Below are 15,033 nucleotides of genomic sequence, written 5' to 3'. Positions count from 1 at the left end.
CTAAAATTGTAAAATATGTTTTTGTTGATAATTGTAATTAATTTCATAAATAATTTTCAGTGATATGATAATTATTGTTTTAAACTGTTTTAAAAACTATTATAAAATTTTCTTTCAAAATCTTCATCACCTCCTTGAATCGAATCCTAAATTCAATATTTATTTTATTCCTTTAAAATTTTTTACCCTAAATGAGATTTCATTTCGTTTTATTGTAATATTTTTAGTATTTTCTTTTAATTATTGTGTGCACTGCTTTACGCACTTTTGAATTTTTTATTATAAATATTTATTTCAGGTTTAGAAAATTTCTCAGTATTATGAAAAACCATCTGTCTTTACAACATTCAATAAATAGGCTAAAATAGCGACATAAAAGTATCATTTATCCCTAATTGAAATGGTAATTAACTAACTCTTAAAATGCTATACAGTAAATGATAAATATCCTTAATGTAAGTCAAACTTAAAATGATCAATTATTAATTTGAAATAGTTCCATGCAACATTCAGAACTTTTAAAGTACATCAATTAAAAGTTTTGCCAATTAAGCTGAAGGATTCTTTTGAATAAATAAAGATGACTAAAATCGCTCGACATAGCTTTTTTAAATTTAATGTATTTCAGATTATTTACATTCTTCAGGCAATCTTTAAAATTTCAATTTAAAACTACTAACTTAACTACTATTTTTAAATTGCAATTTAATAAATATGTGTTTAATTTCATAAGTAAGGAATATTAGTTACTCTCTTAAAATGAAAGAGTTATTTCCCCTACTCAAAAAAGAGTTAAATTTTTTTAACTCAACTTGAGTGAAGTACATTCTTATTTGAGCGAAATTCTTGCTTTGCATTAACTCAAACTTGAGTGGTATTTATTAAGCAATATTTGAGTGCTTTTAGCTCAAACTTGAGTGATTTATTTATTATTTAATTGTGTGCGAGATATAAGCTGGAATTTCTATCGTTTTATTTTAAAAAGCAAACGATAATAAATTTAAATAAAATTGTTATGTTCTGTGATCTAAGTAGATTATGTCTTCGTTTTTATTTTACGTTTAATTTTTTTTTCTTCTGGAGAATATGTCATTTAATATTTTGAATTAAGAAGAATTAAAACAACTTTTAGTTCACAGCGGTATTTCTGAAGAAGGCGCTGTTTTACTTTTCAGTAAGTAGATATACTTTGTTGTTTTTATTTTGAAAATACTTTTATTTTAAATGTGCTGTTTAAATTAGCTGTTTTACAGCGTTTTTTAATAAAATATACTATTCTTTTAAATTATTTGTCAAAAAAATTTATTAAAATTGAAAGTGTTTAATGTGGATGATTATGAAATATTAAAAAAAATTGATTCCCTGCTAGAATCTTTGTCAAAGCATGTAGGAATTAATATATCTGATAAGAGTTTTAGAATTTTTTCAGATCTCATATTAAAGTTTTAACATTTTATTTTAATATAATAAATTTATATCCATGTTTTAGTTCTTTTGATGTATAATTTTGGTACAAAACAATTCTGGATAATTAATTTCATATCATTCTATACTTCTTTTATAAAAGATATTTACGAAATTATTGTTCATATTGTATATAATTGCTGTTATTTAAATTGCTTTCTATTAATAAAGTTGACTGTCTTTAATTTATGAAGGTTCCCATTTGCAACATCCATTCATTCAAATCAGAATCTTCAGATGTTCAATGTATTTTATTATAAATATATCATTCAAAGAAAAAGTGGAAAATATTACATTTAAAAAAATTAAGCAGCAATTTGAATTTTTCTGTTTTTATACTGTTTTTAGCTTTTATTTAATAGGAATTCAGAATTAATACTATCTTCTTATTTCATAAAGTATTTATCACATTATACGAACTATTTTTCCTTTGTTGCTAGCATAAAAGTTCTTACCACTTTTCTTCAAATTCAATTTTCGAGGCAAAATTGAAAATGCAGAATTAATATTTGATTAAAAGTACAATGCTAATTAAAGTATTTGAAAATGCGAATAAATTAGAATTTTACAATATTTATAGATTAATAGTAAAAAAATAGGAGCAAAATTAAAAGTATTATTTATTATGAGATATAATTCAATTTGAATTTATATACCTATATCCCAGCTGAAAATAAACTGTAGTTATTCCACAGAACGGAAGTAATTTCGTAGTTTTTCTAGAGTTAACTTGCAAATTTACTGTAGTGCAATCTTAACTGTAAAAACACTGCAGCTAATGCGAAGTTATTTCTCAGTAATTTATTTCGAATAAACTTTTAGCTATTGTCTACAAAATTACTGTAGTTTAAGTGAGGTCACATTAAAATCATAAATTTAGAAAAAACTGAAACTTTAAATCCGTGGTCATTCTGCAGTAAATTTGAAGTAATTATGCAGTCATTGTTTCAGAAGTATACTTTCTGATGAATCTGCAGAAAAACTGCAGTTACTTTGCATTGTTGTAAAATTGAAAGAGTTTGATGTCTTTAATCCTGCTTTCCTGGCTGGTATATTAAATTTTTATAATGTTTTTTCTTTTTGATTATATATTAATTTCTTACAATTAGGTAAAAATTCTAAACATATATATTGATAACGGAAATAACTTAAGCTATCTATATTCATAATAGTTAAAATTCATAAAATACATACTTGATTTAATTGTAATTATTTATAATTCAGAAGCGATACAATTTAACTAGTTTAAAATATGCCTAAAATTAGGTATTTAAATATTTCAGTATTTTAGTAATTTTATTTAAAATGTCGTTTTCATTCATTTTTATTATTTTTTTCTTTTTGACTTAAAAAAACTATGGTTGAGTAAAGTTTATGATAAAAACAATATTAAAGTAAAGTCAAGTAGTTAATGTTAATTAGTTAATTTTTTTATTCGAATTCATACTAAGCTAGGATTATTGCAGAACAAAAATTATACTTATTTTTTTCTAATCAAAACAAATATATAGTTTGCATTTTAAACAAATTTATATCAAAAGAGTTTGCAAAATTGAGTTTGAAAAAGGGTATTTAATCCAGATTTTTTAGCTTCTAACGTCTTTTCTTAAAATTTATTAATTTCACTTAGTTTCAGAAATTTGTCTTAAAAAAATTTAGGCAATTTAAAACAATATACCTTTTTTATTGCTTGAAAATAAAGCTTTATAAATTAAACGAATAAATTTGTTCGAAAAAAAATAACTCATATTTTCAATTGAACCTAAATGAGCATAATATTTATAAAACTGCTTACTTTAAAACTTCGTTTAGAGCTCCTTACTTTTAAAAATTAAGCTACAAAGAAAAATGACGTAACTTAAGAGGTTTTTTTTATGAAAAATTCCTAACCACTGTAGATTTGAGTTTTTTGTTTCTTTCCCCTAAGTAATAATTCATTTAATTGTTGTTTTACCGTATACAATCAAAATAATTGGATAACCACAAAATGCTGCTATTCAAACTGTTAACTCTGAAAAAATTTTTTAACTGTGTTTTCACCTTATTTGATTTAACAAATAAAAACTTTATCCTCGCCAACAAGACCCAGCTCATGAAGCTAATTAGTTCTTCGTAGCCGTCTTGACACAGGACTGTAGCCGAGATGGTTAATAGGTCAATCTCACGACAGACGGGAAGCCAGTTCGAATCCCAGGATACACAGTGTCGATATGCTCACGCCAAAAACTTTCACAAGTACTATGTTATTTAATTCAATATTTAAATTCAACGAACGTTATTATAAAAAATTCCTATCTAAGGCTTTCTTTCAAAAGGAATTTTTTTAAACGAAAACTGTAGTATTTTCTTTCGCTTACGATAGATGGCACCACTAAATACACAAATTTCGAATATTAACAGCAAAAATTTTGAATGCAATTTACAAACAAACTGAAATACTGAAAATCGCTCAAACACGAGTTAAAATCACTCAAGTTTGAGTGAAAACGATTCACTCAGGTAATACTGAAAATCACTCAAACTCGAGTGAAAATAACTCAAGTATGAGTGAAATTTTTTTCACTCAAATTGAGCTATTTCCATATAACTCTTTCACTTGAGTGATTTTAACTCAAGATGAGAAGGCTGGTTTTGTCTAGATGAAAGAGTTAAATAGCACTCAAGTTGAGTTATTTTCACTCGTTCATTTTAAGAGAGTAGTGTTTTTTTTAATTACGTTTTATTAAACAACTCCTCATGCTCCACAATGTATAACAAGAGGCTTACAGAAGTAAGTGGGAAAAGAACAAATGAAAATAAAAATTACAAATATGCAAAATAAGAATTAAAAGTTTAAATTGTATACCGTGTATAGTTACATGAGTATTAATTAGTGGTTAAGATTATTTTTATTTCACTTTCACAAAAAAATTTCACTTTTGCTACCAAAATTTACAAATTTCTGAATCATGTAACTAACAAGTGACTGTTATAATACGTATAATTTGCATTATATTCTTAATAAACTTACTAAAAACATCTGATTGTTTACCATATTAATTAACAGAATGAAAGCACAATATGTTTTATACAATCGAATCCGTGCGGTAAGGTCAAAATATATTTAAATCTCATACATCTCTTAAATATCGCCTTTACTATTTCGTAAAATATAATCAAACTCAAGTATTACAAATGTAACACAGTGCACTTAAAATTATTAATGAATTCAATTCTAAATATATAGAGTCGACTTTTTTAAGGAAAATAGAAAAAATATTATCAGTGGCTGAAAAATGCTAATTTATATTAAGAAACTTGGGTATTTAATAAAATACAGAAAATATAATAGGTGAAAAGTATCCACACAAAAAACACAGTTTTTAAAAAATAAATGATAGAAAAAATTAAACTGAACGAAAACAAAAGACTTATTTTTCCTTAAAACATTCCTAATATATTATACAAGAGCCAAAGTTAAAATGAAATAACACTAATAAAAATTTCTTTAAAGACATAGTTTAAACGAAAATATTTGCTTTTAATAAATTAATGGAAAAATATATAACAGTATTAGTGTATTATTTTATTGTTCATAATATTATGTTAAAATTTCCAACGTTACACACCATAATAAATTATTTAATATTTTATAAATAGAGAGAGATTATTTTAAAAAAACACTATAAATAGTTTGATAGAAATGTAAAGAAATATTATGTAACAGAGCCTAAGTATATTATTTAATTGCATTAAAATGTTTATTGCACAAAGTACTAATCGAAGCCTTTCTGATTCCATAAAACTCTATAAAAATATATTATGGAAAATGTTAGAGCATAAAACTTTCTAAAACTTTTAAATGAATAATTTAAAGATGCAGAGGATAAATAAATTTAAAAAGAATATACGATCAAATGATTTGGATGGATTATATTAGATTTAATTCTGCAATCGTCAAAGAAATATTTTAAGATGCGTTATTGCATTTCATACTAATATGAAGTAAGAAAGTGTTCAATGAACTTTGAATAAACAAAAGATAAATCAAATAATTTATGCAATTCAGTATATTCATGTTCCGTAATGTACATAGCATCAAGCGAGATAAATCCTTCCAAAGTTATTTGGTTGTAATTGTTAAAAGTATTTTATGTTAAAGTTGGTTGAAATAAACATTTATTGGGGGTTCAAAAATCTATATGCTGCAAAATCTACTTCATATAACAAGTTTTATCACATATTATAAAACCATATTTTATTGTTAATTTTACCAAATTCATTAACAAAGCGCTTTGATAAAAATTACCGAGAATTTGCGTTTTCTTGTAGAGTCAGAAACACGTTAAACTTTACCATATTTTGGTAGATATGACCATATTTTTTTATCAGTGGGAGAACAATTACAATTGAAAAATGAAGTTGTAAATACGAAGCTCTTTAAAATATGGTAAATACATTCCTCTTTCATTTTCTATTTAAAAAGGTTTATATATAAAGGGATTCAATTTTTTAAATCAAATGAGCTTTAGTCATAATCAAAATTGAATCCTTCTTTAAGTTCATTTTTTAAATCATACTAAATTTCTTGAATATGTATAGGAATGAACATTAAATCAAATGAGTTAAATCCTACAAAAAATATTTCGATCGTAAATGTGTGTTTCATATGAAATTTGAGTATACAATGTTGTGTGTTCTAAAATCTGAATACTGTAGGTCATAGTAAAGAAATTTAAAAAATTTTATCTAATAAAACTTTTTAAAATATGATAGTCTATTTTTTTAATGAAACTATTTTTTTATTAATAAAATTATCACATTAAAATTACCCAATTTTTCAAAGTGCCTTATAAACTTTAACTCATACCTTGTCTCGAAATATTTTTTTGATTTCATAATGCTTTATATTTCCAATACCAATTTACCGGCTTCGACTTGTATTGTGAAACATTTTTATTTTCTTTTATTTTCCCATTTTCAAAGATAATTCCTTATTAAGAAATTAATAAAAATTTTTTTAAAAAATAGCAGTAACTAAGTTCGATACTTATTCTCCTTAATAATTATTATATATTATTACTACGCTATATTATTTTTAGATAATATGATATAGTATATACATATTATATGTCATTACAGAATACTTATTAGGGGAGAGTGGGGTCAATTGTAACAGGGTACGATTGTAACAGAGCAAAAATTTCGAGTGTCGGGTTCTAGATTTGGTTCCTAGGTGGCGCACAAGGTGTATTTAATAAATCTACATGTACACCCTTGATGGCAGCCATTTTTATGTACTTTTGAAAGAGTTACATCACAAAAGATATTTTCACGCCACGCAAGTACTTTTTTTGGTATTAGAATATTATATTGTAACAAAGTAATTTTGTTTAAACAAATAAAAATTAGTAACCGAATATGTAAGTGGACACTTTAATTAACATTTCAATAAAAAAAGATTAGTTTTGCTAATTAACTAGCATTGTTTTTAACAAATGAAGCTGAAATGGTGTCCTGGGGACAATTGTAACAATAAGTAAAGGGACGATTGTAACAGCTGAAAATAAATAATCTTATGTTTACAAACCATTACTTAACTCTTTAAGAACCACCAATAGTTTCCTATATCATTTATATTATGTTGCATGTGCATTATTTTATTTATCACCTTTCACAGCATAAATTAAAATTTTTAACCCCTTAAAGTTAAAAGTTTAACCCTTTAGGTTTCTGCTCATTATTATTTTTACTCCTAAAATATCACTACTATATTAATCAATAAAAAAATATATCACAACCATGATAATATGTATAATTAACTATGTTTTAGTTGAATTTATGAACTGTTACAATTGACCCCGTAAGTGGGGACAATTGTAACAACTGCACGACTGTCAAAAATTGTTAATAACTAATATAATAATATTTAAAATCAGGTATTTATTTTTTTTTCTAGTAGAGGATAGTCTACTTTACTCGTCTGTCAATTAATACTAATAATATATTGGATTTTTTGTTAGTTAAAAATAGTTAAGTAAAGAATGTTACAATTGACCCCACTCTCCCCTACTATATACTAACATAATACACCAATAAATAAATACCACTTAATTTACAAAATGCATTTTTAGCATGAAAAAAACATTCATTCTCTACTATTCGTTCTGATTGGATGATTTAAATTGTTCCTGAGAAGGGACCCCTCAGATAAATTTCAAATTCTTCAGTTAATGAAGGAATAAACTTATCTGTTGCATTTACGAAGCACAAAATAAGCAATTCTATTGGGTGTTGATAATCAGTGCTACCATAGTGCTCGCAAATAATTCCGCAGTTCGACGTAGTTTACTGATCACTTATGTTGTCGTAGAGTCACTAATGGAATTTCAAATCACGAGACTCAATCGTTTAACTGCTTGTATGTTCTCAATAATTGCCAATGCGGCAATCTCATCACACCATAGCTGATTCAACATTTCTGAGAGAAATCGCAAAGTCTAAAATGCTTGATTACTCGTGAAAGGAAAATAATTGAATGCCGGAGATTTCCTTGCCAACATTTACTCACTCCAATTTGTGTTTCAGTGGAAAATAAAATATGCTAACATTGACTTGTTTGAGCATTAAATCTTGAAAAGTCCTTACCTTCATAATGATTAATTTTGAGAACAATGTATAAATACGCAAGGGCAATCAAAAATGAAATTCTCAATAGAAAAGTTATAAAAGATATTTAATACTGTAAAACAGAAAACTTTTAGATATATCTGTAATTCTATGCATGCATTATGCATTTTATTTTGTGTTTACTAATTGTTAGTAATAAAATTTTAGACGACCATGAATCAACAGCTGAATAAAATGTGCAAATTCTCAATCGTAATGCTTTAAATTGTAATAATTATGTCTACATTTTATTCTTATAACTAAATGGTTCCAGCATCTTACTTTTTTTCGACTGTTATATGAAAAAATAAGTAAAAGAAAATCTTTCCAAACTGTTTGAATTTTCTTCCTAACCAAGCACAATTTTTTTATGATATTACAAAGTTATTTTTTCCTTTTTATTTTTTTGCAATCAAGTTAACTCACTGGAGTCACTCCGCAGTATATTTTTAAAATCCAAAAATAAAATCAGAGAAGTATTTACAATAGGCCTTAAAAAGGAAAAAAATCGTTGCCACAATCTATTGCTATTGTGCAGGGTGGGACATCAGATTCAGTTGGAAATTACAATGAGACTTATACGTATTTTAATAGTCTCCTCCTATAACATAGTTTTGTGCTTCGAATCTCTCGTTCATGATTAGTCCGATTTTCATGACGTTATAATTAACTTGGCACAGCTATTGCGTTTTCGTTTTATACTTTATTTTTGCCGAAAAAAATATTTAAAAAAAATATTAATTATTGGTGGTTATGGAACACCATGCATTAGGTATATAAAAACTCAAATTAATCAATAAATATATTTAATAATACTTACATGTTCTAGCAATTTTAAAAGGGTCTTCGCTATCCACATAATCTATGACAGGCTCGACTTTGAATCTAGCCAATGTATCGTTTGTATTGTGAATGTGGAAGGCATATCTAAGAGCAGTTTGTAATTCATCTGTACCAGGTGAAAATATTGCTCCTAGAAAAACATTAAAATTATATCCAATTACATATCATTTATTCGAAATCTAATGAAATTGAATTAAGAAAAACCTCATTAAAATACAGCACAAATTTCGACAGCATGCTTATAATTAGTAAAAGGTCGAATTCAAACTACAACTTAATTCAATGATTTCTATAGAATAATGAACATAATTATTAGTAATTACTAATAATTGACAAGTCGATGACAAGGTTATAATATTATTTAGTTATTTCCTTTCCTAATCTTATGTGTGTGTGTGTGTGTGTGTGCGTGCGTGCGTGCGCGCGTGTGTGTGTGTTAAATGTATTCATTACATTAACGAGTTTGTAACGTAGCTATACTTGAGCAAAAGTATTGTATTGATAAATTCCTTGCAAATTATTATTTTACTATTAGAATTTTAAGAACTGTGTTATGTGTATCTATAAAATATCGGATAAACTAAGTTATAATGCTGAAAATATTATTTTTCTGAAAAATTTAACTGATTTAAAATTACTATTAAACTAGCAGTTCATTCGTAAATTATTGTAAATTTACACAAAAAAATCACTGAAAATTCTCTTAAGATATGCTTCTAATGTTTTGATATGCAGCATGAATTTCAGATTTTTAAGAGTGGTGACATTTATTCATTTATGTATTTAATTATCATTAGCAGCTTTTAAAGTACATGAATAATTACATACAAATTTGTTGATTTTTTTCATTAAAATAACAATAAATATTCTGTCCAAAAATTCTTCATTCATATTATGATGACTGAGAGGCAGTTTATAAATAATGATTAAAGAAAGCTTTAAATAAAATTTTAACATTTGGCATGAAACATATCAATATTCCATTGTTTGGGGCTGAACGTGCAGCTTTCAAATAATTAATATGTTAATCAGACACAGTTTGCAAATATGTATCTATGCTTCAAAAATTTTAGAAGCAAATATGACTACACTGAAATTGTTTTATTGATAATTATAAAAGAAAATATAGATGAAAAAATATTTCATATCTGATTGTCTCTAACATGGATAGCTCGTAAGTTTTAAGGAACCATTTTTTAGAAACCATAACCAACAACTATTCTACTATAGTTGTTTTCTGTTAATTGAATTATTAATTTTAAAACTTTCTTTTCTAAAAAGATACCCTCTATAATTATATCTAAACAAAAGCATATTAATCTTTCCTAAAGTTCAAAAACCTTGATAATGTTAGAGATCTGTATTAGAAATCCATAAACTTATAAACAACCTAAGGCCTTATTGTAATCATTTGCTCTTTTTTAAATGAATGCATCGCTTACAAACCCAAAGTTTTAGACTTTAGGGACAAAAGATTTGATTTTAAAGCGGGCATATTTTTAGATAAGGAAACGTGCTGAGAGTTTTAGAGAAAAGCCAGTCAAGTTATTCATAAAAAATATGGCGCTATGTTACTTGCAATCCAATTTTGCAACAGAAAACAATTAAGGAACATGCTGGCAATTTTTTTGCCGCTGCTGCAGAATAATAATTTTCTAACTTACTTTTTCGGCGTATTTAGTGATTCAAATTTATATTTCAAGGTAATTTCGGAAACAAAAATCTTAAAAATTATGCTTTTTATTTATTTTTTTTTCCGAAAAGATGATGTAATTAACTATTTTTTGAAATGTTGAAAAAATTATGTTATTATCTCATTTAGAGCGAAATTAAGACTTGATTTCGCTATATTAACTTCAAGTGAGAGCTATTCAAGTCATATTAACATTAAAGGCCTTATTATATATAATCATAATTATTTTCACATGGTGTTTTTTTTAAAAAAAATTGATTTAACTTTAAATCACTTACAAAACAGCTTCAAATTTGAAATATGTATGCATTTTAATTACTTTTTCTTCGATTCGTAAAATTATTATATGCAGTATTTTAATAACATTTCATATTTTATAAAAGTATTGAAGATCATAAAACTAAATTTTAATTTAAAAATAACAATAGCAAAAACTGCTGAATAATTAAATTATGGATATTTCATTCAAATGAATCATAGGAAGTTTTAATATCAAAGCATAAAATTTTCAGCTGTATCAAAAATTGAAAATAAGTTTTTTTAAATTTTAACAACTTATTTTTTTGAAAGTCGTAACTTACACTTAAAAATAAAAGTCGTTTTTACTTGTAGGGTATAACATGATTAAAAAAAATCAAAACAATGTATGGGTTCTTAAAAAACTCTTTTGGACCCTCTTAAAAACTAATTACATCCTTGAAGACATCAATTTAGCTTTTAAACATTTTTAATAAATAATTGCTTCATTCACTACGAGAATTTAATAAAATTTCTTCAACTTTTGTATAAGCACTAAAAATATAAATTCTGTTTGCTCATTAGTGGAAATGCATCGTTCTTGAAAAATGCTAATTTGTCTATTAAACAATTTTGAATGAATAATTGTTCCATTTACCATGAGAATGCAGCAAAATTCCTTCATTTCTACAAATGTATGAGGAATAACAATATAAAATAATTCGAAGCCAGTAGTTTCAAAGCTTTTAAAAAGTTGTCTATTAAGCAATTTTGAATAAATAATTGCTCCATTTACCAATAGAATGTAGCAAAATTTCCTCGCTTCTACTAATGAATAAGGAGTAAAAATATAAAATAACTTGAAACCAGTCGTTTCAACTTTTTAAAAACTGTTAACTTTCCTAGGGCAAGTGAGCAGTTTTCATCTTTTAAGAGAAAAAAGACTGAGAAAGATCAAACATATTTCATCCAGACTCTAAGCTATGAAATATAACTGAAATACCAGGAAAATAAACAGTATTTGTCTCTCTATAGAAATTTTATCAACAGTAAGAAGCATCAAAGCTAAGAAGAATTTTCTTCAACAAAGAACTCGATTTCTTGGAAAGAAGTTTATTTGTTTCGTCTTTATTTTATTTCAACAAACTACTTCTGGGAATTTTGTATAGTTTGCTTTAAAAAACCTCTGTCGTATTAAAAAACTATAATATTTACCTTAACAGATAGATTATAATTTATCGTTTTAGTTTCTCTTATTAGTTAAAAAAATTTTCTTTTGTAATATTTTTAGCATTTTTAGTTAAGAATTTTTATTAAATGTAAGATATATAAGTAATTTTCTCGTCAAATATGATATTTTTGTAAAAAATAGATTTTTACTCAATGCCTAAGAAATAAATAACAATTTTCAAGTATCGTACTAAAATCTTTAGTAAAATTTATTAAATTTTCAAAAGAGTTAAGGTACTACACGGAGAAAAAAAGTACAATCAATAATATAAAAAATAAGGTAAAAATTTACTGACTTGATAGGAACAACAATGAGATCGATATCAAAGCCCTCTGGTAATGATTATAGTAAAATAAATAATAAAATATCGGATATGAAAAAAATTGGTATCTGAAAGTGCACTACTAGCCATCAAAATTGCTACACCAGGAAGAAATGCAAATAACAGAATGATATTTATTGGGCACATGCATTATAGTTGGAAGAACAAGTGATTAAATTTTCAGGATATTTGGATATATAGATACTGAAGATTCGGTACTCACAGCAGCTTCCCCTGGCAGCAATAACAGCAGTTATTCTTCTGGATATTGAGTAGAACAGAGATAGGATAGCATGGACGGGTACACCATTCCATGCAGCTTCAACACTATGCCACAATTCATCGACCGTAGTGACTGACGAGTGGTGGCGTGTCAGTCATTCGGCAACCATTGACCAGACGTTTTCAATTGGTGAGAGATCAGGAGAAAGTGCTGGTCAGGGCAACAGACGAACATGTCCTGTGTCAAGGAAGATCAGGACAGTGCAAACAACACGCAGTCGTGCATTGTCCTGCAGAAACGTAGTGTTATGGAGGCCTCGAAGATAAAGCAGAGCAACTGGCCCTAGCGCATCAGAAAAATAACGACTGCCGTTCAATGCGAACCAAAGGTGATCGCGACGTGTATTCAATGGCACCCCATACCATTACTCCAGGTGATGGGGGCCAGTATGACGATGTCGAATTCAAGCTGCCAAAGGCATTTTCCACGATGTCGCCAAACACGGATGTGGCCATCATGATGCTGCATACGGAACCTGGGTTTGCCTGAAGAACCTGATTCAACTCCATGCCATTCCTGCTCCCAGGTTCGTCGTTGATCACACCACTGGAGGCGCTGCTGCCTGTGATGCAGCTTCAAGGGTAGCCGAAGCTATGGTCTCCATGCTGCTGCAAACGTCGTCGAACTGTTCGTGCAGACGCTAGTCGTCTTGCAAATGACCCCATTTGTTGACGTAGCTGTACCCCATTTGTTTGTCGTGACGTAGCTGTACGATCCGTTAAAGCCATGTGGATAACATGTCTGTCTTCTCCGCTGTTAGTGATTTGGGCCGCTGAGATCCTACACGGTGTTCCATATGGCCGTCATGAAACCATCGATTCCATATTCTGATAACAGTCATGGGATTTCGACCAACGCGAGCAGCAATACTTTGGCATGATAGACCGCAATCCCGGTTTGCCGAAATTCGACCTTGATCTAACTCAGACACGTGCTGGTAGACATTTCTCCTTCTTACACAAGAATACATGTATCTTACATGAGACATGTATCTTACATACAAGAATCTTACATGAGAATATCAAAAAAAAATTTTACTCAAAAACAACATTCAAATTCAATTTCTACATGCGGAACTTACTGTCAAATCACTTCTTTTATACACATTGTAGATATCGCTACCACCGCCTGCTTTGCATGAATGCACTGATAAGTTAATCATTTGCATAGCACAACACGATTTACCTTTCCTGCAAATTTCACGTTCGTGGTGTCTCGTCTTCCTGGTGTCGAAATTTTAATGGCCAGTAGCGTATATGAAAATTTATAATATAGTATAAAAATTTATTGTAATGATAATAGTATAAATATTATAGCATGAAAATTTATAGTATATGAAAAAAATTCATAACTGTCGTCAAATTCGGTCATTTTACCATAATACCTAAGAGCAGGACGCAAAAACCATTTATTCAGTTGAATTTACTTTCCTGTTTTTTTTATTTTTATACTAAATGTGTGGTCATGAGAACTATAATTTTGAAAATCAGAATTTCTGGTTAACCATTATCATATTAATGGAAAAATCACCAAATGAATGATTTAAATATAGTATATTTCAGTCTTATTAACCAGAACTAGTTTTTAACAAGAAATGTCATCACCATGCAGTACAATAAATTTCTTAAATTGATATAAAATTTTTAATTATTTCGAATCCTTCTGAATAGGAGCACATCGTCAAATCACTTCCACCCGAACCATTTCTCAACTTAACGAAGATTGAGAACTATAATAGTTTTACTGCTTATTTACTGCAAATAACAAAAGAATTATCGTCCAAAAATCCTTCAAGATCGACTTATGCTTACTGACCAACGCCTTTCAAGACAATCACAAACGTTTTAAGCGTAGAAGCAAAGAAAAAGGGACTCATTATGAGCCAAAGTAAAACTAAAATTTTTGAAAATTGATTCTAAATCATTAAATGACATATTCTTACAAAATAATAAACTAGATGAGGTAGACAATTTTACGTATCTTGGAAGTATAAGTAACAACAAAGGAGGTACTGATGAAGATGTACATTAAACCAAGTCCGAAGCAGTTACTCTATTTTCAATAAATTCTGAAAAAACAAAACCATAACAAATTCAACAAAAGTTAGAATTTTCAATACTAATATTAAATGTGCCCTACTATGTGGATCTGTGACATGGCACTGCAATAAAAATAACATGAGAAAACATCAAGTATTCATTAACAACAGATTAAGAATAATCTTGAGTATCAAGTTATACCATAAAATTAGTTATGCAGAAACCCTTAGAAAAGCAAAACAAAAACCGATAGAGCTGGAAATTAGAAAACGT

At 27.4% G+C, this 15,033-nt stretch overlaps 1 protein-coding gene across 2 annotated transcripts in view; it reads right to left on the bottom strand.

Moving 5' to 3' along the window:
- LOC122270917 (glutamate receptor 1) overlaps window positions 1-15,033 on the bottom strand; it is a 573,804-nt gene that overhangs the window by 506,664 nt on the left and 52,107 nt on the right. For both annotated transcript variants that reach the window (XM_087154568.1, XM_087154569.1), the window contains exon 2: window positions 8,933-9,085. In XM_087154568.1, coding sequence (XP_087010694.1) covers window positions 8,933-9,085 — 153 coding nt within the window. The remainder of the gene's footprint in view (window positions 1-8,932; window positions 9,086-15,033) is intronic.

This window comes from Parasteatoda tepidariorum, chromosome 11 (assembly GCF_982258835.1).
Source record: "Parasteatoda tepidariorum strain Cologne lab strain chromosome 11, Ptep-v5.0, whole genome shotgun sequence".
NCBI classification, from domain to species: domain Eukaryota; kingdom Metazoa; phylum Arthropoda; class Arachnida; order Araneae; family Theridiidae; genus Parasteatoda; species Parasteatoda tepidariorum.
This window is presented reverse-complemented; position numbering and strand designations above follow the sequence as displayed.